Source organism: Tubulanus polymorphus, chromosome 12 (genome assembly GCF_964204645.1).
Source record: "Tubulanus polymorphus chromosome 12, tnTubPoly1.2, whole genome shotgun sequence".
Taxonomy (NCBI): Eukaryota; Metazoa; Nemertea; class Palaeonemertea; order Tubulaniformes; family Tubulanidae; genus Tubulanus; species Tubulanus polymorphus.
This window is the reverse complement of record NC_134036.1, coordinates 5,910,165-5,937,941: the sequence shown is the minus strand read 5'-3', so window position 1 is coordinate 5,937,941 and position 27,777 is coordinate 5,910,165. Positions and strand designations below refer to the sequence as shown.

General features: G+C 32.2%; 2 protein-coding genes across 2 annotated transcripts in view; both read left to right on the top strand.

Moving 5' to 3' along the window:
• The first annotated feature begins 4,535 nt into the window (after positions 1-4,535).
• On the top strand, positions 4,536-5,915 carry LOC141914230 (uncharacterized). Its single transcript, XM_074805497.1, has one exon. The coding sequence runs from the start codon at positions 4,536-4,538 to the stop codon at positions 5,913-5,915; it is 1,380 nt and encodes a 459-aa protein (XP_074661598.1).
• Positions 5,916-9,819: 3,904 nt separating this feature from the next.
• LOC141914229 (death domain-containing protein 1-like) overlaps positions 9,820-27,777 on the top strand; it is a 46,473-nt gene continuing 28,515 nt past the window's right edge. The window contains exons 1-2 of the mRNA XM_074805495.1: positions 9,820-9,832; positions 10,286-10,473. Coding sequence (XP_074661596.1) covers positions 9,820-9,832; positions 10,286-10,473 — 201 coding nt within the window. The remainder of the gene's footprint in view (positions 9,833-10,285; positions 10,474-27,777) is intronic.

Below are 27,777 nucleotides of genomic sequence, written 5' to 3'. Positions count from 1 at the left end.
AAACCTCATCCGCGGTGTAAATACATCCATCACGCCGATTACAAACCGTTTCACGTAAATCTGTATTTACAGATCACGACCTACGTTATTTTCACAATTGCCATCTTCGGTTTCGGCACAAATTTACTGTCTCTTATTGTTCTTGGCAAAGAACATTCAAACAACACCAGCATATTTTATTTGAGGTGTTTGGCCGTAACGGACATGTTGCTTTGTTTGTCATTTGTTGTATTTGAGTTTCAGTATCGGCTCTACCGTCACACACTCTTACTCGATATGACTGTTGAAATAAACCACGTTATGAAGCGCTTGTATTCATACACTCAAAACGTTCGACATTTGTTTTCTGGATCAGTGATCTGATAACATTGTTAATAGCTATAGACAGATATATCGTTGTTTGTTTGCCTCTGAAAGCTGTTAGAATTATAAGCATGAAGAAAAGTTATGTCTTCATCATTTTTGTAGTGGTTATTTCAACTAGTGATCAGTCTAAAAATCATTTCAAATATAGAGCTACTACTTATACCCGTAACGCGTGCACTGGACACGAGAGATGGACTCAGAAATTGACTCCATTTGCTAAAAACATTTATTTCAGATATTACGAGGTTTTTGTCAGCGCTATTTACTATAATCCCGACAGTGATAGTGGTTCTCATAACATTCCGATTGATTTTCACGTTGAGACGCGCAGGAGCAGCGAGAAAAACTATGTCTACAAATAATCAAACTTCTAACAGCAACAGCAGCAGCAGCAGCAGCAGCAGCAGCAGCAGTGACCGTAGTTTAATTCTGACGTTTATTCTCATTTCTTGTTTATTGTTAGCGAAAAAAGCTTTTGCTCTCAGAGCATCGATCCAAAATCTAATTCTTACCCTCAATGGTGAAATTGGTAAAGGCTCATTGAGCCCACCACCTCTGCGCATAAATCCTGCATTTTGCTTATGAAATACATTCATTTTAATTGGCCGGGAAATGAATCTAAATGCTTCAAATTTTCAAAGTTCTTGACACCAACCCAACACCTGCCCTACCCCGTCTGACCTGTCTGTGGTACAATCCATTTGTTCAAATAATTAACCGTAAATTCTCGGCCCCAGCGGTTTTTAGGCCCCCTCTTTCTTGTTCGAGCACTTACTATATTGACCACGCCACCCGTGCGTTCATATAAAATGCCCCTCCAATCAACCAACGAATTGCATGAAAAAATGCTTAACTTGTGGGACTGCCATTAATTGAAAAATGCCTAGGTTGTCGCTCGACGATGATATTAGGATTCTGTACTTTGTATCACTGTTTGACATTATTTTTTTATCTGACGTATATACATACATTTTGCAAGAGAGCGCCTGTCAGAAAAGTACGTACATGTTTCTTTGACCCTCCTCTCCGTAAAAAGTTACTACCGGTACATTATTTGTTACCCCTCCCCAAAACAGTATGTACTATTTTAACGCTATTTTATAAATTTATCACCAACGCACGTATCCGCAGCCCCCAGAGCCATTCCGAGAGGCTGCGTTTGGGCCTCCCTATTTACCAGTAACCTGTCTGCGGTATGGCATCATTCTGAAAAACTACGCAATGGGACCTGTCCCCCTCTAAGAACCATTCTGAGACGCTGCTTATGGGCGGGCAACACGGTCAGAACATATCGTTGATTCCAATCATATCAATTTTGATCCAAGGATTACGTGAATGATTGTCTTAACCAATGTTTTAAACACCCGAAATTCACAACCGAGGCACGAATCAGTGATGAGAGAACTGTGTCATAAACTGTTCTGATGCTGCGTAATGTATCCTGGTCAGTACATTACTGTATCACTACAGAAGTATAGTACGGTATACTTCACTATTAGATGGTAGACACATCTTTTTTAACCGAATTTCAGCCCGGGCCTAAAATGAATATTGTGACTCCCTGGGACCACCGATCTGTTTCAAACATGTAACTCGACGACGGGAAAAACTGGTATAAAGCATCGGTAAAAAGACGTTTCAATACAGGCATTAATTTCCCGACAATGCGTCGCGGTAAATACCGTCCGTTCTGCTTTTTAGTATAGATATCTAGAGATCTGACACATGACGATGATCTCTAGGGTGAGATCGAAACGTCGGGTACGATTAGTTCATACAACTCCCAACGGAACTATGAAAGCACCAAACAAGGTACATCAGCACTTATTTTTACGTGGTAGCCCTAGTGGATCCACATATCCAGGATATGTGCCGCACTCCTTCAAAATTGAAGCATGTTATAAACTGATAAGAATTATTAGGTGAAATCTTCGTGCGCTTCCCAGTGCGACATTTAAACCAGCAAGGCAAACCCGTTGTCGCTGCTTTGCAGCTACATTCTATTTCCTTTGATATTTAACTGAACAAGATGTCTGTCTGTAAACATTTCGAGGTACAATGATTCGTAGGAAATAAGGTCATTTAACAGTTATCTTTTAATGATTCAGTATCGTACAATGCTGCTATGGTGGCTGCCGAGGCAAGGTCCAAGAAAACTTCTTCGTGTAAAATGCAACCTGGCCACTTCTTGTGTAATTATTAAGTTTTGCGATGATCGATATCACTCTTTATTACCTGTATTTTTCTGCCATTCAGTCTCGATGCACTAATGATAACCAATAGCAAAAGTGTACGTAGTTCATGAAATTTTCTCACATTTGTAGGGACATTGAAGATCATTGGATACAAGTAAGTTATGTCAGAGATTTTTCAATGGAATTACTAAGGAATTACTATTTCAGAGTATGTTTTTTGTGCTGATTATTTCACAAATTCGCTACCACAAATTACCAATAAGCTACGCACGAATTGGTTTTTGCGTTAGTTTGCATTCTAGAATAAAATCAATACATCTAAGTCTTAAGCAAGCGTCCGCAAGTAAGATAACGCCGTAAAGCGACGCGAATTTCTCTTCCCGTTAAAACATAGACGTAAAAATTCACCGCAAAGTTCCAACGGTAGATCATGTCCGTAATTTGAAAGGCTAACTGCGATTGGGAAACTTTCGGATTAACCCAAGTCCGAATCCAAATTATGTTGTTTGGGAAACCTATCAGTAGGAACACAAGGCACGTACATACAACCATTACGGACACCGGTGAAGACGTCGAGCGATTTGTCTGCAAACGCTGATTTTTTGCGAGTGTCAGAACTATAAGCGCAGTTGAGAATATTATTACTGAGCTTGGTATGAATAAAATACATGTTATTTGTAGGGCTTTGATTAAAGTTCTATCCGTTGTGTGAACGCAGCCAATTCCTTCGATATACACTACACCTTTAGCCTCGGCTGTAACAATATAGAGCGGTGCACACATTGATACCAGCGAAACCAGTTTGGCAGCATTTGAATTCCAGAATCGAGGTCCCAGAAACGGGAATCGCACGATACAAGCTCTTTCCAACGATATCAAACAAAGCACAATTGGACTTAATGATATGAAAACAGCGTACATAACTAAAAGCACAATGCAAGTAAAATCATCGCGATGAACATTTATCAAAATCGATCGAGTTATGCGATAGTAAACTGCATTCAGACACATTAACAGATAATAAACTATCATACCACTATCCGATACAGCAAGAATGAGAAAGAAATTCCCGAACAGTTGCTTGCAGAATTTGGGCGTCAACATGAGTGCTACTATGAGGCCATTACCGACTAAACCAAACACGGTGACTAGGACCATGTTGATAGCCGACAACGTAATAAATGTCGTCGGGTATTGCTTTCGATGCACAAACTTGATATCCACAATTGTCAAACCGTACATTAAAGTGGTCGTATGATTGGTCACCATTATTCTACTGGTAAACGATATTTATTCTAAACGCTTTCAATATTTTCGATGTACTAAAAGCTTCTTATGTTATAGAACGACGGGCGAGCAACAGAGCTTTCTAATTTCTAGTCAATATTCAGCACACACTATTCCAGAAGATATCATTTCAGGTTACTAAAAGACTAAGTTACTATCTACTAAGAGGTTACTAAGAAACTTAAGAATAACAAGGCACCTGGATGTGACGAGATACTGAACGAATTCCTTAAAACCTCTGAAGATATAATAATGCCCACTTTAGTCAATCTCTTTAATAAGGTCCTGGAAACTGGGATTATCCCTGAGAACTGGACAATTGGTAAAGTTACACCTATTTTTAAGAACAAAGGCGAGCCACGTGATCCGGACAATTATCGGGGAATCACATTACTGAGTTGTATTAGTAAGTTATTCACAAGTATATTAAACGATCGTCTCCATGAATTTCTTGAATCAAATGAACTCCTGAATAGAAATCAAGCCGGATTTCGAAAAAATCATAGCATTTTGGATCACATTTTCACCCTTCACTCAGTAATTGACACCCTTTTTAGTAAGAAGCGAAAGCTCTATTGTATTTTTATTGACTACCAAAAGGCATTTGATACAATATGGCGAAAGGCACTGTGGCACAAACTTATCTCAACAGGTATCACCGGAAATATCCTAAACGTAATTCATAATATGTATAAACATATCAAATCCATGGTTCATGTGCAGGGTCAATCCTCAGGTTGTTTTCTTAGTAACATAGGATTGAGACAAGGGGAAAATTTATCGCCAGTGCTTTTTTCTATATTTGTCAATGACCTTGAGGCTTCATTAATTGAAAGTGGTTGTCAAGGGATTTCATCTCCCTTCGAAAACGAAGATCTATGGGTTCAGCTACTAGTTCTGCTGTACGCAGATGATACGATCTTATTGGCCGATAGTGCAAGTGCACTTCAGAAAAACCTCGATATGTTGGTCGCTTATTGTAAAAGGTGGAAATTAGTAATCAATATTAGTAAAACTAAAGCCATTGTATTCGAAAAAAGGAAGTCTATTAGACAACCCGTATTTAATATCGATGGAGTATTAATCGAAACTGTATCTGAATTTAAATATTTAGGTGTGCTTTTTAATTATACAGGAAACTTTGCAAAATGTAAAAAGCTGATTTGTGAACACGCAAAGAAGGCGCTTATATTTGTTCTTAAGAAAGTTCAACATTTTTCTCTTGACTTTGATACTGCTTTCCAAGTCTTTGACGCAATGGTTGGATCGATTTTAACATTTGGTTGTGAGGTGTGGGGCTTTGGAAATTTTGATGTTATTGAAAAAATTCATTTAACATTTTGTAAATATCTGCTAAGCCTCAAGAGGTCAACACCAAATTTGATGATATACGGTGAGACAGGAAGGTTTCCATTTGAAATTCGTATCAAAGTTCGTATGGTAAAATTTTGGGGACACTTGATCCTGCATGAAGAGACATACTCTGGTAAAATGTACCGCATTCTTTATAATAGTCATTTAAATGGTTCGCAAAGTAAATGGATATCCTGTATCGAATCAATCTTACAGAATTGTGGTCTTGGTAATATATGGTTGGAACAAACATTTCCGAATATTCCCTACCTTGGGGAACTCGTAAAACTTAGATTAGAAGATCAATTTAAACAGACATGGCATGGATCGATGGTACTATCCTCTAAATTAGATACGTATAGAATATTTAAAACTGATTGGGGACAAGAAAAATATCTTTCATCACTACCACGAAGTTTAAGAATCTCACTATGTAGATTTAGATGTTCCAACCATAAATTACCAATAGAGACTGGTAGATATGAAAACAAACCACGGAACGAACGAGTTTGTAATAAATGTAACGAGAATACTATTGGGGACGAATATCATTTCATACTGAAGTGCGAATTTTTCAACGCTTTTAGAATTTTGTATATACCTAACAGATATAGAATTGGCGCAAATCAATATAAATTCAAGCAATTGCTCAGTAATGAAAACCTGTATTACAGTCTATCTAAATACATTACGACTGCTACACGGTTGTTATAGCTAGGGCTATTAATATGTATAAATTTGCCAGCTTTTATATTTATACTATTCATACTATTTTGTTATGCTCGGAAAAATTGTATATCTTTTTTGGAGCAATAAACTAAAACTAAACTAAACTAAACTAAATGGTGCGAATGTGCATAGACTTCGTATATCCACCCAGTAAGCAATACATAGCACACCAATCCAACTTAAATAAGTGTTTATAACTGGACAGATATGAGACGCAGAAACTAGAAATCGAAACATGAAATCTAAGAATCAAATGCACCTGAATAGAATATTGGGTAAAGTGGTTAATTTTGTATGTGATATATTCATAAATGAAACTCATAGTGCTTCACTAAATGAAAAACACATCATCAGAAATGGTAACTACATTGAACTGAACTGACGAACTCAGAAATAGTCCGTGCAAAAATTAGCACGAGGTTCGTATTGTGGTGACGTGCAGAATTCCTTAAGTGATTCAAACCCGATTGGATTTGAGATGATATCGGTATAAAACCTAAACTGATCGAGGTCCAGCTCCTGAGTCAACTCTAGAGCCAAAATAGTAGCCATTGTAGTGTATAATACTATTTCTCGTGGTTTTTATTGGAGGTTGGAAAATAAATGCGCTTACTCACGATTACGATTCGTAGAACACTATATACGTGTTGACGCGATGAGGAGAGAATCCCACAATGATAATAAAACGTCCGAAAATGAAACTTCGAGATAGTAGTTTATTACAACGTTTCGACTATATCCTAATAGTCATCTTCAGGAATAATGGAATAATTATTCCTGAAGATGACTATTAGGATATAGTCGAAACGTTGTAATAAACTACTATCTCGAAAGTTTCATTTTCGGACTTTTTATTATCATTGTGGGATTCTCTCCTTAAATGCGCTTACACTCTGCAAATATGTTTTACACTCTATCAAGCATCAGAATTTGATAAAGTTACTTCTCTATAATAATTATAACTTTCGTAATTACGGGAACTTTGTTCCAGGTTTAGGAACCTAAAATCTCGATTGTTAAAATATATTTAAAAAAAATGTATAGTGTACAACCTGCTGATTAATGGGGTTTCAATGTAGTGGACAATGAGGTTTATATGTAGTGGACTTAACTACAGTAATATATAAGATAAAATAGTTTTTGTGAGTTTTTCTTTATTTTCTACTTGATTTTCTACTTGATTCTAATTCGATTCCCTGGCAGGTTTACAATGTTTAATGCCGCGTTAACTCTCCTGTGTTATGCATAATTTGTAAAGAAAAGATCTAAGATCTTCTCAAACGAATTATCTACATAAAGGCAAATTTTAAGAATCTTGAACCAATATTTACGATTAATTCCTGTTTATCTTATCTATGATCGTACCATTTTCCAAACATTTTATCCAAACGTTGTATGCCTGAGCGTGAATGAGGTAAAAGACAGTATCTGGCGAACCAAGTAACAAGTAGTTCGCTACATCGGGCCCCCGCAATTGATGTGATAAAATTTCATATTCTGAATGTACATCCACTGTTTATAATTTGCATGGCAAATTGTTATCATTTTTTTTTTGTAAATAAAGCTCTGATATTATGTATATACAATACAGCCATTTGATATGGCAAAAGTCACGATTAGTTTTCCAAAAGAGAAATGCTAGCTTATAGTATACGATCAGACTCCAATGCAGTAAAGTTGATAATGGTATCCAATGTGGTTTTGATTTTAAAAAAATTGACTATAGAATGAAAAGCTTTATCATATCACTGGACACGAACCTATAGTAAACGATATGCTATAGTTAACTAGGCATCCATCGTACGAGACATAATTTAGGTTTTTTACTGAGACCGGACTAACGGGTCTTTCGCTTATGAAAGCGTTCTAACGTATAGTTAAAATGACGCCCGAATAATTGGATTCATCTATAACTGATGATAAAAGGTACATCTTCCCGTGTCAGCAATCGAAAAATCACAGTTGAAAGATGGCGATTTCATTACGAAGCTCGAGAATAACGTTGTAACACGAACATTACTCGAAATAAGCATTAACGATCTAATTGAAATTTTGATATGATTAGAGTTTCGTACCGATCCCGAACCCGCCACACCTGCCGGGATCGAAACAGTACTGGGGCCAGTTGCACAGTCGTGACTTAGGTCCAAAAGTGGTATTAAATCTTAAGACTGGTCTTAAGTTGTTAGATAAGCTATAGAAGTAAGTTGGTCTTAAACTGGCCTTAAGTCTAAGCCATGACTATGTAACTGGCCCCTGGGGATAAAGTTTTAAGAAATCGAAGTATTCGGTATTCTTAACTGATTGATATAGCTCTTAATAGCATATAGGTCATCCTCAACTCTGGCAATGGCGGTTTGGTATATATGAAATACATATTCATATGGAATGCGATCTATTTCGATATAGAATAAACTAAACTAAACTAAACTAAACCCAAAAGCTGTATTGGCTAAAGAACCAACATTTGTTAAGGCGTGTTAATGAGTTCGTACCTATCACTTTGAAACTAGGCCTAATGGCGAGTGGCTGATGCTATGTAACGAATCCCGAATATCAGACGCGTCAATTCGTGGCGGAACAATTTTAAAGTGACGACGTAAATGAAAAAGTTCACATCTCGCATATTTAAACTAATCGCATCCAAGCATTCGTTCCAAATGGGACGGTTTTCGATGCGTTCCCTTATATTTGATTTCCGTCTATTGTTAAAAATTTCCCTAAATTTTAAATCGTTTTCCACGACTGGACCTGCTAAGAACTGGTCAATCGATGAAGTTAAATACACGAAGAAAACTGTTCTAAATGTTACGAGTGATCTAGCAATCTCACCAAAATGTCCCTAATATTTTGCAGATTTACAAAATTCCCTGACTTTCCCTGATTTCCAGTGGCCACCCTATTGGATAATAATTACTATGAAGTTATTTCATGATAGATGTAACGAACTATCGGTTATAACGAACTATCGGTTATAACGATAACTTTGTGGTCCATAAAGAAGTTCGTCGCAACGAGATTACATTGAATATATAGGTACATCACATGTGTTCAGTAATTCACACGAAATATTTCTAATTGAAAATGAACTACAAATACTAGACATAATGCATGTTTTTCAGCGCACTTTCAGAAATCGATCGTCCACACTTCTCATATTATGCTTAGTACTTCACCTGAGACAGTTTTGATTGAAATTGAACAACAAGCACCAGACATTAGACATTTTATCAGCACACTTTCAAAAACTGATCGTCGACACGTCACATGTGTTCAGTGCTTAGCCTGAGACATATTTAATTGAAAATGAACTACGAACTCCAGACAGTTTATCAGCACACTTTCGAAAACTGATCGTTGACACTTCACGAGTGTTCAGCGCATCATCCGCGATAGTTTCAATTCACCTAAACCATGTGAATCTTTAGTTTTCAGTTATGTTTCCAATTCATTGCTCAAATTTGCAACGATGCAACATTCAGGGCTGTGAACGTAGATGAACTACGCGCACACCATGGTTACACATCTTCAAATGTAGTTAACAAACGATTGAAACTTACGGAAGCGTCCTGTATGGGGACATATCTATTCAATGTAATTTTGGAGGTTGGAGTTAATTCCGAGTTACAAACTCGGAATAAACCTTAAAAAAATCACATTTAACTGAGAAAACTATAGCTTATTCCGAGTTACAAACTTGGAATTAACCTCGATTCTTTATATTAGATATGTCCCCAGGACGCTTTCGTAGAAACTGGTATTAATTTGCCTTTATCTTATACAATATTAGTGTATGTTTATTCCATCGTCCAGTATATAAATTTCTTCTATAATTTATATATCATGTAGTTACAATCCGATACGTAAAAACTAGAAATATTGTTAAAAAATGCAACCAAAATGTAACTGGAAATGATACCGTGCACTTTTTATTTGATTGTCAAGAATATACAACTGTAAGATCACCAGTGCTTAACGCAATTTTTTTAAGACCTAGTCAATATAAACTGATAACCCTTTTCGCCTCCTCAAAAAAATCTGGTCTAATTTTGCGATTCCTGAAAGAAGCCTTTAAACCTCCATGGTTTATGCCCCTGAATTATTGAATTATTCACCGTTATTTCTCTATGTATTGCCACTATATTACTGTGTCGAATGATAGTCGTATACTGGACCTTGTACAATGTTACAATAAGATGAACTGAATATCAGCACACTTTCAAAAAGTGATCATCCACGGACTCCGCGTCGAATAAATTGATACACGCATTGATACCATCGAAAGACCGAATACCATTTCGGTGCTGACTGCACGTTTCACCTGTAAATTATTAACTGCTGTTTTGATTTTTCAGTCGACCCGTTCTTGGATTTGGAGGAGAAACAACTGCGGGCCGAAGCTAGTAAACTGCACGCCGAGGTGGCCAAGATCAGCGCTGAATTGGCGCAGGCGTTGAAATTCTCGGCGGAGACAGAGACGAGCGCGACCGAGGCGGCCGAAGCGGCCGTCAAAGCGGCCCAGGAAGCCAACAGAATACAGCAGGTTCGTAAAGTATTTAGAAAAAAAAATGATTGCCAAACTCTCGGAGTCAAAACGCTGAATTGTTAGAGAATACGGGAGGATGATAACATGTTGAGGTTAAATGATTTGATTACATCAAAAAAGTAATTATTATAATTACTTACTCGGTTAATTACTTAGGTATGCAGTATTTGGACATGTCGACTTGGTATAACAGTTTCAGCAGACTTTGTCTAGGAAAAGTTACTGGTAAATTTCTATCCCGAGTTGGTATCGAATACTGAATAAGAGTTTGTGAAATACTCTGTCTCTTACTGCGGTAAAGTCCAGCGTTGAAAAATTCAAACTCGCTAAAATTCTACTGTATAATCGGTAAGAAAACTGATGACAGAAATGCATAAGATTCTGTGTCTTGTTCGGAGCAAACAAAATATGAAACATTTCATGGATGAATACTGCTTTTTGTATTGATCCCTTTAGTTTACAAAGATCCTGGGGGATTTTATTCCGCAGCAAAATCTATACGCGTGGCTTTTTTCTTTATCGATTCGGGTTAAGATATTTATTTACTGGTCTCGGAATCTAATGATATGATTGAACGACGTTCAACTCCAGAACTGCGCGATTTCAATTTCAAGCAGTTTCGTTGTGCTTGAAGTTTGCATGGATGGCCGCTGCAAATATATCAGTTGCTGGCGCTCGGTTTCTCGGCCTCAACGGAACTGACCTGACAATCACCACTGGCGAGGCAGGATTTAGACCTCATCCGCGGTGTAAATACATCCATCACGCCGATTACAAACAGGAAAATCGCTAATAACTTGAGATATTGCTGGATCTTTGTACAACGATAGACATGGAAGTTTAAACCGATTTTGTCTCCATCTACAAGCAGTGAGTGTTCGGAGTGCCGACTGAAATGCAGGCTACAGAAAATATATCGGTTGGCGCTCAGTTACTCGACCTAAACGGATCAGACCTGACAACAACCACCACTGAGAAGGCGGGGTTTAAACCTCATCCGCGGTGTAAATACATCCATCACGCCGATTACAAACCGTTTCACGTGAATCTTTATCTACAGATCACGACTTACGTCATTTTCAGCATAGCCATCTGGGGTTTCGGTACAAATTTACTGTCTTTTATCATTCTCAGTAAAGAACGTCCAATCAACACCAGTATATTCTATTTGAGATGTTTGGCTGTTGCGGACATGTTTATTTGTTTGTCTTATATTGTATTCGACTTTCAGTATCGGCTCTACAGTCACACGCTGTTACTGGACATGACTGCTGAAATAAACCATGCTATGAAGCGCATGTATTCATATACTCAATTCACCCGACTTTCATTTTCAAATATCAGTGATCTGATAACATTGTTAATAGCTATAGACAGATATATCGTCGTTTGTTGGCCTCTGAAAAGTTTCATAATTATTGGTATGAAGAGAAGTTATATCTGCATCAATTCTGTTTTGATCATTTCAGTTTGCGATCAGATGAGAAATTACTTCAAATATTATACAAGTCAATCTATCAATCCGTGCACCGGACACGAGAGATGGGCTCGGAGGTTGACTCCATTTGCTAAAAACGCATATTTGAAATATTATGAAGTGTTTGCCCGCGCTCTAGTTATAACTACACTACCGACGGTGATAGTGGTTCTAATAACTATTCGATTGATTTTCACGTTGAGACGCGCAGGAGCAGCGAGAAAAACCATGTCTCCAAATAATCAAACCTCCAACAGCAGCAGCAGCAGCAGTGACCGTAGTTTAACTCTGACGTTAATTCTCATTTCATGTTTATTTTTGATGAAGAAAGCTTTTGATCTCAGATCATCGATCCACAATCTAATTCTCACTCTCAACGGAAAACTTGGAAAAGGATCGTTATCAACAATTATGAACCAAATTCAAAATATAATCAGAATGATCGTAGCGTCTTGTAATTTCGTCATTTATTGCGTTTCGAGGCGTCGCTTTCGAAATCAACTGAAAGCGATGTTTTAAATTATGAAGATTAAATGTGATAGATTCAATGGAACCTCGTCAGTACGGCTCGGCTAAACAACGAAATCCTCGCTAATACGACGCATTTAAGAATTCACGGCTTTTCTTATAGCATTTTCCTATAAAGAAAAAGTTTGCTTAGTGCGATTATGTTAATACGAAATTCCCGGTAATAAGATATGAAAATTTACGATCATTTCTCAACATGCTTGATACGAATGAATTTCCACTTTTTAAAAGTTTTAAACGTTATCCATGCTTCGTCTGAGCTATCTATTACGTAAAGGCGCTGACCACCCTCGCAATACAACGATAGCTAAAAAGCAAAAGAACCATCGATTTACTCTTAATATTGAAGTGTACGTTTTTCTACCGAACTCTCGTGTAAAGGACCTAATTTCGTAGAGAAAAATCGGTTTGTATATCATTAGTCATTTGAGTTGACGTCGTCACAGTATTTCACGATTTTTTCAAATTAAAAAAAACGTAATATATTTTCTTGATCCCAATAGTCTAATTATCAACCGTTTTTCAAATTTTGGTTTCCATAGACAAGTGTCTAATGTCAATGAAGTTTATAAACCCACATTAAGATAAATAAACTAAGATAAAGTCTGATGTTTCAACTCGAATCGATGAGCCATTTTCGAAATACTTACATTTTGCAATGTCTATTACCATACAGAAAAATATTTAGTCTTGGGGGTTTCTAATCAAACAATTTGATTTTGACAAAGTTATGCTCGCTAGTAAGCTTAGAAGCAGCAATCGTATCATTGACCCCTAATAGCCTATTATCTGTACTCTATCAGTCACCAGTCATCTCTGTTATTGCTGTAAAGTTGAGACTGGTAAAATTCTACCCCGAGTTGATGTCAAATACTGAGTAAGAGTTTGCTAAATACAGTAGACTCTGTCCCTAAACCCTCTGACCCGCTTGAGTTGAGATTGATAGAGTTCTACCTCAAGTCGGTTTCAGATACAGAGTAAAGGCTTGTGAAATACAGTAGACACTGTCTTGGTTCATTTTGGGACACAACGTCCAACCGGATCAAGGCAGAAAATATATACTGCACATTCAAAGTTGAAACCTACTTTGTGCATTTACAAGCATATTTTACTTTATATTTCGCAGATATTAATCTACCGCAAGATATATGCGCATGATTTTTTTCACTGTCGATTCAGATCTAGCTATATCCAATATCCGAATGTAATATATGGGTAGAATTTCGCTACACTGAAATTGCAGGTTAATGTTCTTCGCTGTCGGGCGTCAACTCGAGAACTGCTTATTTCGACTTCTAGTCTCTTAGCGTTAGCGCACTTTTGGCTCATTTCAGTTTGGTTGTTTTACGTCCGTTTATATCGTACACAATTCTTGCAGCTTGAAAATTGCTAATAAATTAAGATGTTGCTGGTTCTTAGTACAACGATAAATTAGGAAGTTACAACCAATTGTTTCTATTACCAATCAGTGACTGTTAGACTGTTTGTGTACATACTGAAATGATGGCTTCAGAATATGTATCGGTTGGCGCTCAGTTTCTCGACCTCAACGGATCAGACCTGACAACCAGCACTGAGAAGGCAGGGTTTAAACCTCATTCGCGGTGTAAATACATCCATCACGCCGATTACAAACCATTTCACGTGAATCTGTATCTACAGATTACGACTTACGTCGTTTTCAGCATTTCCGTCTTCGGTTTCGGTACAAATTTACTGTCTTTCATCATTCTCAGTAATGAACGTTCAAACAACACCAGTATATTCTATTTGAGATGTTTGGCTGTTGCGGACACGTTCACTTGTTTGTCTTATGTCGTATTCGACTTTCAGTATCGGCTCTATAGTCACACGCTGTTACTGGACATGACTGCTGAAATAAACCACGTCATGAAGCGTACATATTCATACACGCAAAACATTCAATTTTTGTTTTCAGATATCAGTGATCTGATAACAATGTTGATAGCTATAGACAGATATATCGCAGTTTGTTGGTCTTTAAAAGCTGTTAGAATAATAAGCATGAAGAAATGTTTCATCTACCTTACTTTCTGCGTTGCCTTATCAGTTTGTGATCATTCCAGGAGTCATTTCAAGTATTATACTAGTCGTTCCCGTAATCCGTGCACTGGACACGAGAGATGGACTCAGAGGATGACTGCCTTTACCAAAACCATACATTTGAAATATTATGAAATGTTTGTTCGCGCTCCTTTATTTACTATAATCCCGACAGTGATAGTGGTTCTGATAACTATTCGATTGATTTTCACGTTGAGACGCGCAGGAGCAGCGAGAAAAACCATGTCTACAAATAATCAAACTTCTAACAGCAACAGCAGCAGCAGCAGCAGCAGTGACCGTAGTTTAACTCTGACGTTAGTTCTCATTTCATGTTTCTATTTACTGAAAAAAGTATTTTCTCTCAGAGCATCGATCCGAAATCTAATTCTTACTCTCAACGGAAAACTTGGTAAAGGCTCAGTATCAACAATAATAAACCAGATCCAAAATATAGTCAAAATGATCGTAGCGTCTTGTAATTTCGTCATTTATTGCGCTTCGAGGCGTCGCTTTCGAAATCAACTGAAAGCGATGATTTCGATTACGAAGAGAAAATATGATTTAAAAAACTGAAATGAAGCTTCGACAAGACGCCCGATCATTGATACTGAACCTGAATGGTTCCCCGTAGCCCAAAGATTCTGATGCTCGTAAACAATTTGAGTAATCAAAGATCAGTCCTGTTGTTCTCTACCGCTAAAGATTATCACAAATCTAATCATTTCTTTTCAAGGATCGAATCAATTTCAGCTGCCAGCGGATTATCATTAAATTCTCAAGCTATTTCTTTAGAGTTTTCCGCTTGTAGTAAAGAGTTTTTGAACTTTGAAATAACCTGAATTAGTCCATCCCGTGGCCAATTGAATAACTACAGAGTGGAACTAAAGTGGGCTAGGGACAACATGCCCACTTCTAGTTCAACGCCACCTAGTGAAAAAATATCGGCAAATACGAGTGACTGCTTTGCGATAGTATGATAAGCCACAACTTCACCAAGAAAATCAATGTATGATGTACACGTTTGGTCAAACATCTAGAAAGAGTTTGTGAAGTGCGGTCGGCTCTGTCTTTAACGTGGTCCAGTCCGGACTCGTGAAGTCCAACCGGGTCGGGCAGGAGATACACACTGTACATTCTATATTGACACCTATTTAGTGCATTTACCAAGTGTTATTTCGCAGATATTGATCTACCGAACGCAAGATATATGCGCATGGTTTTTTTCACTGTCGATTCAGATCTAGCTATATCCAATATCTGAATGTAATATATGGGTAGAGGTTCGCTACACTGAAATTGCAGGCTTATAGTCTTCACATTCGGGTGTCAAATCGAGAACTGCTGTACATCGAATCCTAGTCTCTCAGCGTCAACGCGCACTTGACTCAGTTTGACTGTTCAGTTTGTTGGTTTTATGTCCGATTTTGGGAAATCGCTAATAACTTGAGATGTCGTTGGTTCTTTGTACAACGATAGACTAGGAAGCTCAAATCGATTGTTTCTATTACCAATCAGTGACTTGCGCTGTGTACAGACTGAAATGATGGCTTCAGAAAATGTATCGGTTGGCGCTCAGTTTCTCGACCTCAACGGATCGGACCTGACAACCACCACCGAGAAGGCGGGGTTTAAACCTCATCCGCGGTGTAAATACATCCATCACTCGGATTACAGGCCGTTCCACGTGAATCTGATTGATTTTCACGTTGAGACGCGCAGGAGCAGCGAGAAAAACCATGTCTACAAATAATCAAACTTCTAACAGCAGCAGTTGCAGCAGCAGTGACCGTAGTTTAACTCTGACGTTAATTATCATTTCATGTTTCTATTTACTGAAGAAAGCCTTTAATCTCAGAGCATCGATCCAAAATCTAATTCGAACTCTTAACGGAAAACTTGGCCGAGGCTCCTCTTACGCAATAATGAACCAAATTCAAAATATAGTAAGAATGATCGTAGCGTCTTGTAATTTCGTCATTTATTGCGCTTCGAGGCGTCGCTTTCGGATTCAGTTGATTGCGATGTTTACGATTACGAAAAGAAACAAGGATTGATTAAACTAAACCAATTGTTTCTACATATCCCGAAATACTCATACAGAACCGGAATTGTTCACAGCAGCTTAAACGATTAAATCCATTAGCAATATCCCTGCCTTAAGACTGAGGAATCCTCTATTTTCGTGATATTTAAATGATTCGTTATTTCTGGAATTAACCGAAATCGCGGTAAAGACCTAATTTCAATTCACCGTCGAGACGAGTTGTGTTTGTCTGTTACTGCCTTATTAATTGTGACTGGTAAAATTCTATCCCGGTTTAGTATCAAATATCGAGTAAGAATTTGTGAAATACAGTAGACTCTGTCTCTTACTGTATTAAAGTTAAGACTGGTAAATTTCTACCCCGAGTTGCTGTCAAATATCGATGTAGAGTTGCTGTCAAATACTGAGTAAGAGTTTGTGAAATACAGTAGACTCTGTCTCTTACTGCGGTAAAGTCCAGCGTTGAAAAAATTCAAACTCGAGTTGGGGTCAAATATTGAGTAAGAGTTTGTGAAATACAGTAGACTCTGTCTCTTAGTGCGGTAAAGTTGTGACTGGAAAAATTCTACTGTAAAATCGGTAAGGAAACTGATGACAGAAATGCATAAGATTCTGTGTCTTGTTCGGAGCAAACAGTATATGAAACATTTCATGGATGAATACTGCTTTTTGTATTGATCCCTTTAGTTTACAAAGATCCTGGGGGATTTTATTCCGCAGCAAAATCTATACGCGTGGCTTTTTTCTTTATCGATTCGGGTTAAGATATTTATTTACTGGTCTCTGAATCCAATGATGTGATTGAACGACGTTAGTAATAGGGGTAATAGGCTTTCATACCAAAGGTCGAACGGTCGAGCCCATTAAAAAACAAAATATTAAAAGTAATTAAAAAACTATAATATATTTTCATAACCGCGTGCATTTTATATCAAAACTAAATATTTATTCTAAGATATCAATAATATAAAAAGCATATTGTATTAAATCAATTAGTCGCTCCACTTCGCTACCGCTCCGCTCCGCGACCAATTGATTTAATTACAATACACAAATTCAAATAATCAAATATATTCAAATGATAATAATTATTCTATTATTCAACTGAAATGCACGCGGTTATGAAAATATATTATAGTTTTTTAATTACTTTTAATATATGTTATTAATGAACTCGATCATTAAACCTTTGATATGAAAGCCTATTACCCCTATTACTCTTAAAATATTCATTTAAATCATTGAACTTCTAAAATCAATTTTAATAAAAAATATAGTATTAAAATGGAAGCAAATAAATACTACTGCCCAACATGTAATATCGATATAGACAAGTCTCAAAAAGCAAGACACAATAAAACTATAACACATTTAGAGAATAAATTGAAACTAGAATATAAAGATGATATATTAGAAACTAAATTAGAAGAATTAAAGAATGAAAAAGAAACATACAAATGTGATACATGTAATCAATCATTCAGTGATAAAAGATATTATAAAGAACATTTAAAATCTATAAGTCATATTAGAAATAAGAATAATGATATTTTAGGTGAAGATTATTTTGATAATGATAACGATAAGAAACAGAAGACAATTAAAAGAATAAAAAATAAATTAAACAATAAAAGACCATACATGGAAGATGTAAGAAATTATATTAATTCATTAGATAATAAAAAAGATATAGAGATAACCGAAGCATTTAAAAGTGATATTGGTCCAGCAGCTATCGAGTTTAAATTTCATAAAGGAAAAACAATAGAAGAAAATAAAAAACATTTAGAAAATATGAAAGAAATAATAAAAATAATTACAAACGTAGAATATCCAAAAATTAGTATATCAGTTAAAGTAAAGTTTATAAAATCTGAAGATAAACCAATATATAATATAAATTCTCATTCACAACATATTATATCTAAACAACATATAGATGATAAATTAAATAAATGTTATAATGAAATAAAAACTAAAATAGAAGAGAAATATTTTGAAGGATCTGGTTTAATATTTGATGAGATAATATTTATAACTTTACATGTTTATAACACAAAATATAATAAGTTAACTAAATCAAAACCAATTGATGAAAATAATTTATCATATTATAAAGATGATAATATAAATGGAACAAGTTATATTAAACTACCATTTAAAACTAATGGTGTAATAAATATACAAAATTTTGATAATAAATGTTTTATATGGGCTATAATAAGTTGTTTACATCCAACAGAAGATATTACACATAGTTTTAGATTAACTCATTATAAACAATTTGAAAATAATTATAAGATAGATAAATATCCTGTTAGAATTAAAAATATTCCAAAAATAGAAAGAGATAATAATCTTAAAATAAATGTATTTGATTTAATTAAATTACCAAATACAAAAGGAAATAATATTAAACATTATACATTAGAACCTTTATACCTATCAAAAGATTATGATTCAAACGTGGTTATAGATATATTATATTTTGAGAATCATTATATGTGGATTAAACAAATAGATTTATTCTTTAGAACAGAAAGTGATCACCATAATAAAATATATCTATGTAGAAAATGTTTACATAAATTCAGTAATGAAAGTACATTATTAGATCATAAACAATTATGTGAAAATCATGATTATTGTAAATTAGTTTTACCAAGTGAAAAGGATAAAATATTAGAATTCAAAAAATATGATTACAAAAATAAAGTACCATTTGTAATATATGGAGATTTTGAATCATTAAATAAAGAATTAACTGATCAAGATAGAAAAGATATATATTATAAAAGAAAGAAATTAAATTCCAATGAAAATGATTATTCAGAAGAACCACCAATAACAAATACAATTAAAAAGATTCATCAATCAGCTGCAGCTTTCGGATTATATATTAAATCTGATTATCCAGAACTAATTGAAAGTGAATATTATAATTATAGAAATGAAAATGTTATCAATCATTTTTGTGACTTATTAATTGAATATGAAATAAGATTTAGTAAATTATTGAATACAAATATAGAAATTATAATGATAGAAGAAGATAAAGAAGAATTTGCGTTTGCAGATAAATGTTATTATTGTGAAAAGATATTTAATTATAAAGATAAAAAAGTAAGAGACCATGATCATTTGAATGGAAAGTTTAGAGGCGCTGCACATGAGAATTGTAACTTGTAGCTAAGAAAATTAATTTTGTACCAGTTATATTTCATAATCTATCAGGATATGATGCACATTTATTTATCAAACAGCTATGTTATAAAATAGAAGAAATCAATAATGAAATAGAAATATTAAATTCAAATAAATCAAAAGATAAAATACCAACTTATAAATTTAGAATGTTAGCTAATACATCTGAGAATTATATATCATTCCAATTTGGTTGTCTAAGATTTATAGATTCATATAGATTTTTAAATAGTTCATTAGACAATCTATCAAAATCATTAGTTGATGATGAATTAAAGATATTAAAAGAATATTACCCAAATTATGATGATTTTAAATTAATGAGATATAAAGGCGCAATTCCATATTCTTTCTATAAAAATCATAATGATTTTAAAATAACTGAATTATTGAAAGAACAATTCTATGATGAATTAAAAAATGAATATGTTAAAGATGAAGTATATAATAGAACATTGAATATTTGGAATCATTTCAAAATAGAAAATCATGGACAATTAGTAGATTTATATTTAAAATCAGATGTATTATTATTAACCGATATATTTGAAAGGTTTAGAGATGTAAACCTAAAATACTTTAATATTGATCCTTGTCATTGTTATTCTAGCCCAGGTTTAACATGGGATTGTGGTTCAAAATTTACAGATATAAAAATGGATTTGTTAACAAATATAGATCAATTACTATTATTTGAAAAATCTATAAGAGGAGGTGTTTCAGGTGTATTGGGTGATAGATATTTCAATGTAAATGATAATCCTGGATATAAATTATTATACATAGATGCAAATAATCTTTATGGTTGGGCAATGATGGAACCACAACCTTATGGGATGTTTGAAATAACTGAAGTTTTACAAATTGATAAATTTGATTGGAAGAAAAGAATCCTAGATATTGCAGATGATTCAGATACTGGTTACTTCTTTGTTGTAGATTTAGAATACCCTGAAAATATTAAATTCAAATCTAGAAATCTAGCATATTGTCCCGAACATAAAACTGTTAAACATGAAGAATTATCAAATTATCAAAAAAGAATTAAACCCGATAATCATATTCATACTGAAAAGTTAATGGTAACTCAAGAAGATAAATATAATTATGTAGTACATTATAGAATGTTGAAGTTTTATTTGAATCAAGGAATGATTCTAAAAAAAGTACATAGATATATTTCATTTAATCAATCTAAGTGGTTAGAAAAATATATAGATTTTAATACTACACAGAGAACTGAAGCTAAAACTGATTTTGAAAAAGATTACTTTAAACTAATGAATAATGCGTTCTATGGAAAAACATGTGAAAACATAAGAAATAGAAATGATATTGAGTTAGTTAGTAATGGTAAAAGAATTAGACATTTGCAATCGTATCCGAAATTCATAGGTAATAGAATATTCGATGAAAATTTAGCAGCAGTTACGATGAAGAGAACGTCTATTAAATTCAATAAACCTATTTATGTTGGCGCATCGGTTTTAGAGTTATCAAAGCTATTGATGTATGAATTCTATTATAATGTATTGCATCCCCATTTTGGGGAAAAAAATATAGAAATCTTATATCTAGATACAGATTCTTACATATTAAAGATAAAAAGTGATAACATAACTGATGATTTAAAAATATTAAATCATCATTTTGATTTCAGTAACTATCCTAAAGATCATGAATTGTTTAGCAATGATAATAAAAAAGTTCCTGGGAAGTTTAAGGATGAATTAGGCGGTGAAGAAAAATGATAGAGTTCATTGGTATTAGATCTAAAATGTATAGTTATAAAACTAAAGAACATGAAGCTAAAAAGTTAAAAGGAATAACAAAAAGTGTAGTAGAAAAGAATATTCATTTCAAAGATTACATCAATTGTATATTTAATGAAGAAGTTAGAAAACATAAAATGAAATGTTTAAGATCTGAAGATCATGAAATGTATATTGAAGAGATAGAGAAGATAAGTCTAAACCCATTTGATGATAAAAGATATATTTTAGATGATGGAATCCACACAGTCGCCTATGGTTGCAATTTAGATGAATATATAAAATTCAAAAGAGAAGAAACAAAAGAAAATGAGATTATGAAAAGGATTCTAACATGTTAATCAATTTCAATAAAAATTTCTATAATAAATGGAGAGTAAACAAGTACACAGTGAATTCTTAGATAGAATTAAAGATACTTCAAACGTCAAATCTGTAGATTATAAATTCAAAAAGTTAACAGAATTATCAATTCACAAGAAATATTTAATTACTAACATTGAAACAATTACTAATAAATATGGAGATAAATTAATAATTCATTTAGAATATGAAGGATTAAAAGGAAATAAATATAAATTCAGAACTTATTTACCAGATAGATTTCATAGATTATCAAGTGAAGATCTAGAAGAATTATGTTCTGGAGATTTCTATTTCGTATACAAAGGTAAGAATGAAAAAGGGCACCATGAAATAGATTTCGAATAAGAAAATATGTAAAATAAATGGCGGAATTAAAAGAATATAGAATATTTGTTGATTCTAGAAAACTTACAAATTATAAATCACATAATTTATTAGTACAATTAGACAGAGAATTTAAGAATTGTGTAGATTTAAAATTAGTAAATATAAGTTTATGTAATTCTTTTTACAATGTATCGGATAAGTCTATTGAACATAGAGTCTTTTTAATTCATGATAGAAATAAAAGTAAATGGTTTCATCTTTATCTTAAACCAGGATTATATAATTTAGAAACATTAGCTCAAGAAATTAATAGAAGAGCTCGGTTGAAAATGGGTGCATCTGCTGGATTTGGATTAAGACTGATTAAAAGTGATAGTTCTGATAAAATAAGAATAAAATTAGGTAATGAAGATCAACATCAATTTCTAGTTAAAAAACCTTTAGCTAAAATTTTAGGAATAACCCCAGATATAAGGATACGCAATGCTGATGCTACACCAAATATAATGCCTTTTACACATTTTTATATTTATTGCAATTTAATCGATCCTACAAAAACATTCGAAGCAACTAAAGATATAACTTGTAATTCTGGTTTACTAAACATTTTACCATTGAAGAATGTTAAAGAATTTGGAACGCAAATAAATTATAATTTAACAGAATGTGATTTCAAACCATGCATTCCTCGTTTTAATAATTTTAGATTAGAAATTAGAAATCATAATGGATACTTAATTGATTTGAATAATTTCCCTGTGATATATGAATTAGTTATAAGATGTAGAGAGTAATTTTTTTCACTATATAAATGAATATAACTGTTGGACCGAGTATATGTTTTGGGTTTGATTTTAAACATGGTAAAGAAATGAGAATTAAACTAAATGATGTAATTACTGATATAAAAAGTAAATCATTTAACAATACATCAATGATTGATAAAGAAAAGTATAATATAGAAAAAGTAATTGATTTAATTAAATCACCTTTAGAATATTATGAATTAAATGAAGATGGAATTATTGATGATATTAAAAACATATTATCCAAAATATATGATAATCATAAAACTAGTAATGAAATAAATGTTGAAATAATCATAAATAAGATAACTAAATATTTTGATGATAGTAATTTTTTTGATAAATAAATGAGTGATTATAAGTGGATAATAACTGGATTATATAATGGCGCATTACTATCAGTTGGAACTGTTGGTTATTCAATGGTATTAAAAAAAGTATTCAAAATGGGAAGTGTTAATGTTGATAGATTTGATATAAATGATATTTTAAAGTTAACATTAGCAGTTACTTTATCTAATTTAACTATTGGTCATTTGGAAAAACAAAAATGTATTCCTCCCATATAAATACATAATTTTTTTGCTAAATAAATGGCTTCTGCAATTATAACTATTATAGGATCAGCAATTGTTAACGCTTTAGCATTTACTGGTGGTGGTTATTTATTTAAACATATTGATAAAAATAGTTCATTAGGAGAACAAAGAAGACATAACTTAGCGTTAGAGAAATACAATAAAGCTGTAGAAGAATATAGAGAAAAGAGACAAAACTATATGGATTACATCAATAAAGAATTATACGATCAGAAGATTTCACACAGAGATTTTCAATCAGTTGATGATGCAATGAGTTTATATAACACAGTAACCAATAAAGAAAAATTACATCTATACAAACCTAAATTATCAGATTATTATACCCCAAGTAAAGAACAACAGAAATATGAAATAATTTGGATTTTAGGTGGAACAGTTATTGTTATATTTGTTGCTTATAAGTTTACTAATTAGTAATTTTTTTTGTTAAATAAATGGAAGATAAAGTTGATAGTATTGATATTATTCCTCATGATATAAATAAAACTAAATTAAAAACATATTTAGAAAAACAAATATTAGAATTTGAAAGTGACTTAAAGATAAAAAAGAAAAAATATTTAAAAAGTAAAATTATATATTATTTGATTATCAGTGGTTCGGTTACAATTAGTTCTGTAATAACATTTCTAGCAATATTCAGTCCATTAACACCTTTAGCTATATCAATTGGTGTGTTAGGATTAAGTTCAAGTGTTTTAACTGGTATAAGTTCAAAATTAAATATAAAAAGTAATAAAGAAAAAATTAAAATTAATATAAAAGAAATTAATAAATTAAAGAACACACTAGATTATATAATAAGTTTAAATGGTCATATAACAGTTGAAGAACAAGATAAATTATTAAAAGAATTAATAAATTATTAATTTTTTAATTATATAAATGGCAGATAGTTTTCCAAAAGCTTTCCAATATAATAAATCAATTAAATATAATATTCCAGCAATAGATTTTAATAAAGATATTACATATAGAAATGAAGTTTTAGATTCATTAACTAATTTAGAAATTTATGTTACTGAAACTAATAATTTTAATACAAAGATGGAAAATATATTTCATGTATATTTAATTAATTTTAAAAAATCGAAAGATGAAAAACAATGGTTATTAAAATCTAATATGAAGTATTGGCAGAACCAATTAAATTTTGCTGTTTATTGTGCAACAACAGGATGTGGAATAAGTTGGAATGATCATTTGAATAATTCTAAATATAAACTAATTCAAAGTTTATTTAGATTTCATACATATTTTCAAATCAGAATAATATTAAATGAATTAGAGTGCGCTTTACCAGGATCTAGATATTTTAAAGAATTAGATAATAATATTAATTTATCTAAGTTTTATAAAATTTGCAATGAATTTAATATAGATATAAATAATTCTGATTTTAGAACAAAAATTGGAACAATAAGATCACTTCCTTGCCCTAAAAAGATTGCAGAATATTGTGCACTTCCCATACCATCTAATAGTTTTTATAATATCTATAATAATAAATTAGGTTATGGTAAAATAGAAACAAAGGATTTAGAAACATTAAATTTCAATAAATTACCAAAATTTTATGATAATTTAAAACAAGAAAACAATAATGGTTGGGTTTATTTTATTTTAGAAAATAGTGAAGGTTTTACAAAATCAGGTATAGAAAGAATAAATCAATCTATTAGAATTTATTTGATTTGTATTCTAGGATCACAAGTTGAAACAAGATCACCGATAATTGGAAATTTGAATACATCATTTGATACACAAAAACAATTTAAAGTTTTATTTGAAGATTCAATTCATAATGATAAAAATAGATCGATTCCAGAAAACATTATAAGATATCAAAATTATTTAGATAAATCTCATGTAAGACTTAATTATTGTATAGGCCCTAATCTATTAATTATTTCTAATGATTTAGTATTAAAGATGGGAAACATAATTGGTTATAATAATCTAATTAAAACTGCAACAATAAATAATTCATTTGGATTAAATGATATAAATAAAAAGATTATTACTGCTCCAAAATTAATGGAAGGTGAAAAAAATAAAAAACATATTCAATCAACTGAAACTAAAACTAAGAATATTAAATTGGATAATGATTCTAAAATAAAAGATTACAATACTACAGAAAATAATAGAACTGATAAAATTCAACATGATATAATTAAACTAAATGATGATAATAAATCCCATGAAAATACTAAATTAGCTATAACTTGTATAGGAATTGTAATCGGAGGAATATTATATTTTAAATTTTAATCTTTTTATTATGTAAATGGATGTAGAAGGTGGAGAAGATTATGAAATGGGAGAAATGGGAAATAATAATGAAGGATATATTGATGATGATTATAATGATACAGAAACTAATATTGATTATGATGATGAATCAGCATATAATACTAATTTAGGTGAAGATGATTATGATGATGATGATGGAATTAATACCGAAGTACGTGAAAAATTAAATAAATATTTAGAAGCTCTTGAAAGTGGTAAAATTTCAACTAGAACAGAAAGAAAAGAATTCATGGAATTATTAGTAAAACAAGAAGAAAAATATCCTAATGAACGTTTGGAATTATATAAAATGAAATCTAAAGTAACAGATACAATTGTTAGCGAATTACTACCAATAGCTGTAATACATGAAATTGATCCAAAAGGTGTTGTAGAACAAATTTTTAAAGATGACCCATATTTCATGAATAATTTAGAATTTAAAAATGATGCATGGTATTATAATCTTGATTTAAATAACAAAATTGTATCAATTCAATTATCTAAAATGGGTCAAGAAAATATTTATGAACCTGAAATGCGAGCATTATCTACAATTGAACATTCAAAAGGTGGCACAGAATTTCTCAGAATTATATGGAATGCACTCGATAGAATAAATGAAGAAGAACCAATTCCTAAAATTGATATAAACAAATATTCACCATTTAAAAATCCATTTAAAAATCCAAATCCAAATCCTACTGATTTTGATCCAGAAATGGAAGAGAATAGAAATCGATTAGATAGATTAAGATCTTCAACACCCGAAACATCTAGAAGAGACACTCAACAAATTGATAATGATTCAAGTAAATTACAATTAGAAAAACAAATTGATAGATTAAGAGATTCAGAAGAACTGATGAATAGTGCTGGAATAAATCGAATACAATCTTTACTAGAAAAAGGATTACTTGATTTAACTGATGATGAATTAGAAGCATTTCCTGAACAAACACGTAGAGAAATTAAAGGTATGCAAGAATCAGCTGATAAAATTGCGCATGAAAAAAGTAAAAGAGATATTAAAATTAGATTTTTAGAAAAAGATAGAACTGATAAAAATAAAGAAATAGAACAACTAAAATTAGATAGAGATAATCAAGTTATTGAAGAAATCGAATTTAAAAAAAGAAATGTATATTTAGAAAAAGAAATAGATGATTTAGAATATAACATAGAATTACAAAAAGAAGAAATTAAATTATTATTAAAATCATATGATTATAATATTAATAGATTAAAAGTTATTTTTAAAGATTTGTTGATTAAACCAAATTCTGAAATATCATTAAAAGACAGAATAAAGTTATTATTTAAGTTAGAAGGAATAACAATTCTTTCAATTCTAACATCTGTAACTATGGTATTTACAACAATTGGTTTAGTAATATCAAATGCTTTAAAATCTACTCCTACTCCCAATAAACCAGATAAACCTCCAAACAATAATTCTATGCAAGATAAAGTTAAAGATGGTTTAAAGAAATTAGCAAAATATTTATGGGAACTATCTAAAAAATCTGCTGCAGCATTACCAGGAGTTATTGCATCAATTGTTGGTTTTATATTGAAATCTGCAGGAAACATTATTAACTTTGCTGCTGAACATATTATTTTATTTTTAATTACAGTTGTAAGTGCTATTATTTTTGGGTTAGTGAATATGATATCAAAAGATATCAAGTAAACCATGATATCAAAAAATATCAAGTAAACCATGATATCAAAAATTAATTATTTTTTTGTTAAATAAATGAGTGGGAGTTATATCAATCCTTCTAAGAATAATAGAATATCTAATGCTATT

Excerpts from the sequence above, each read along its gene's own strand:
- LOC141914230 (XM_074805497.1), top strand. The coding sequence starts at position 4,536 with ATGTATAAACATATCAAATCCATGGTTCATGTGCAGGGTCAATCCTCA.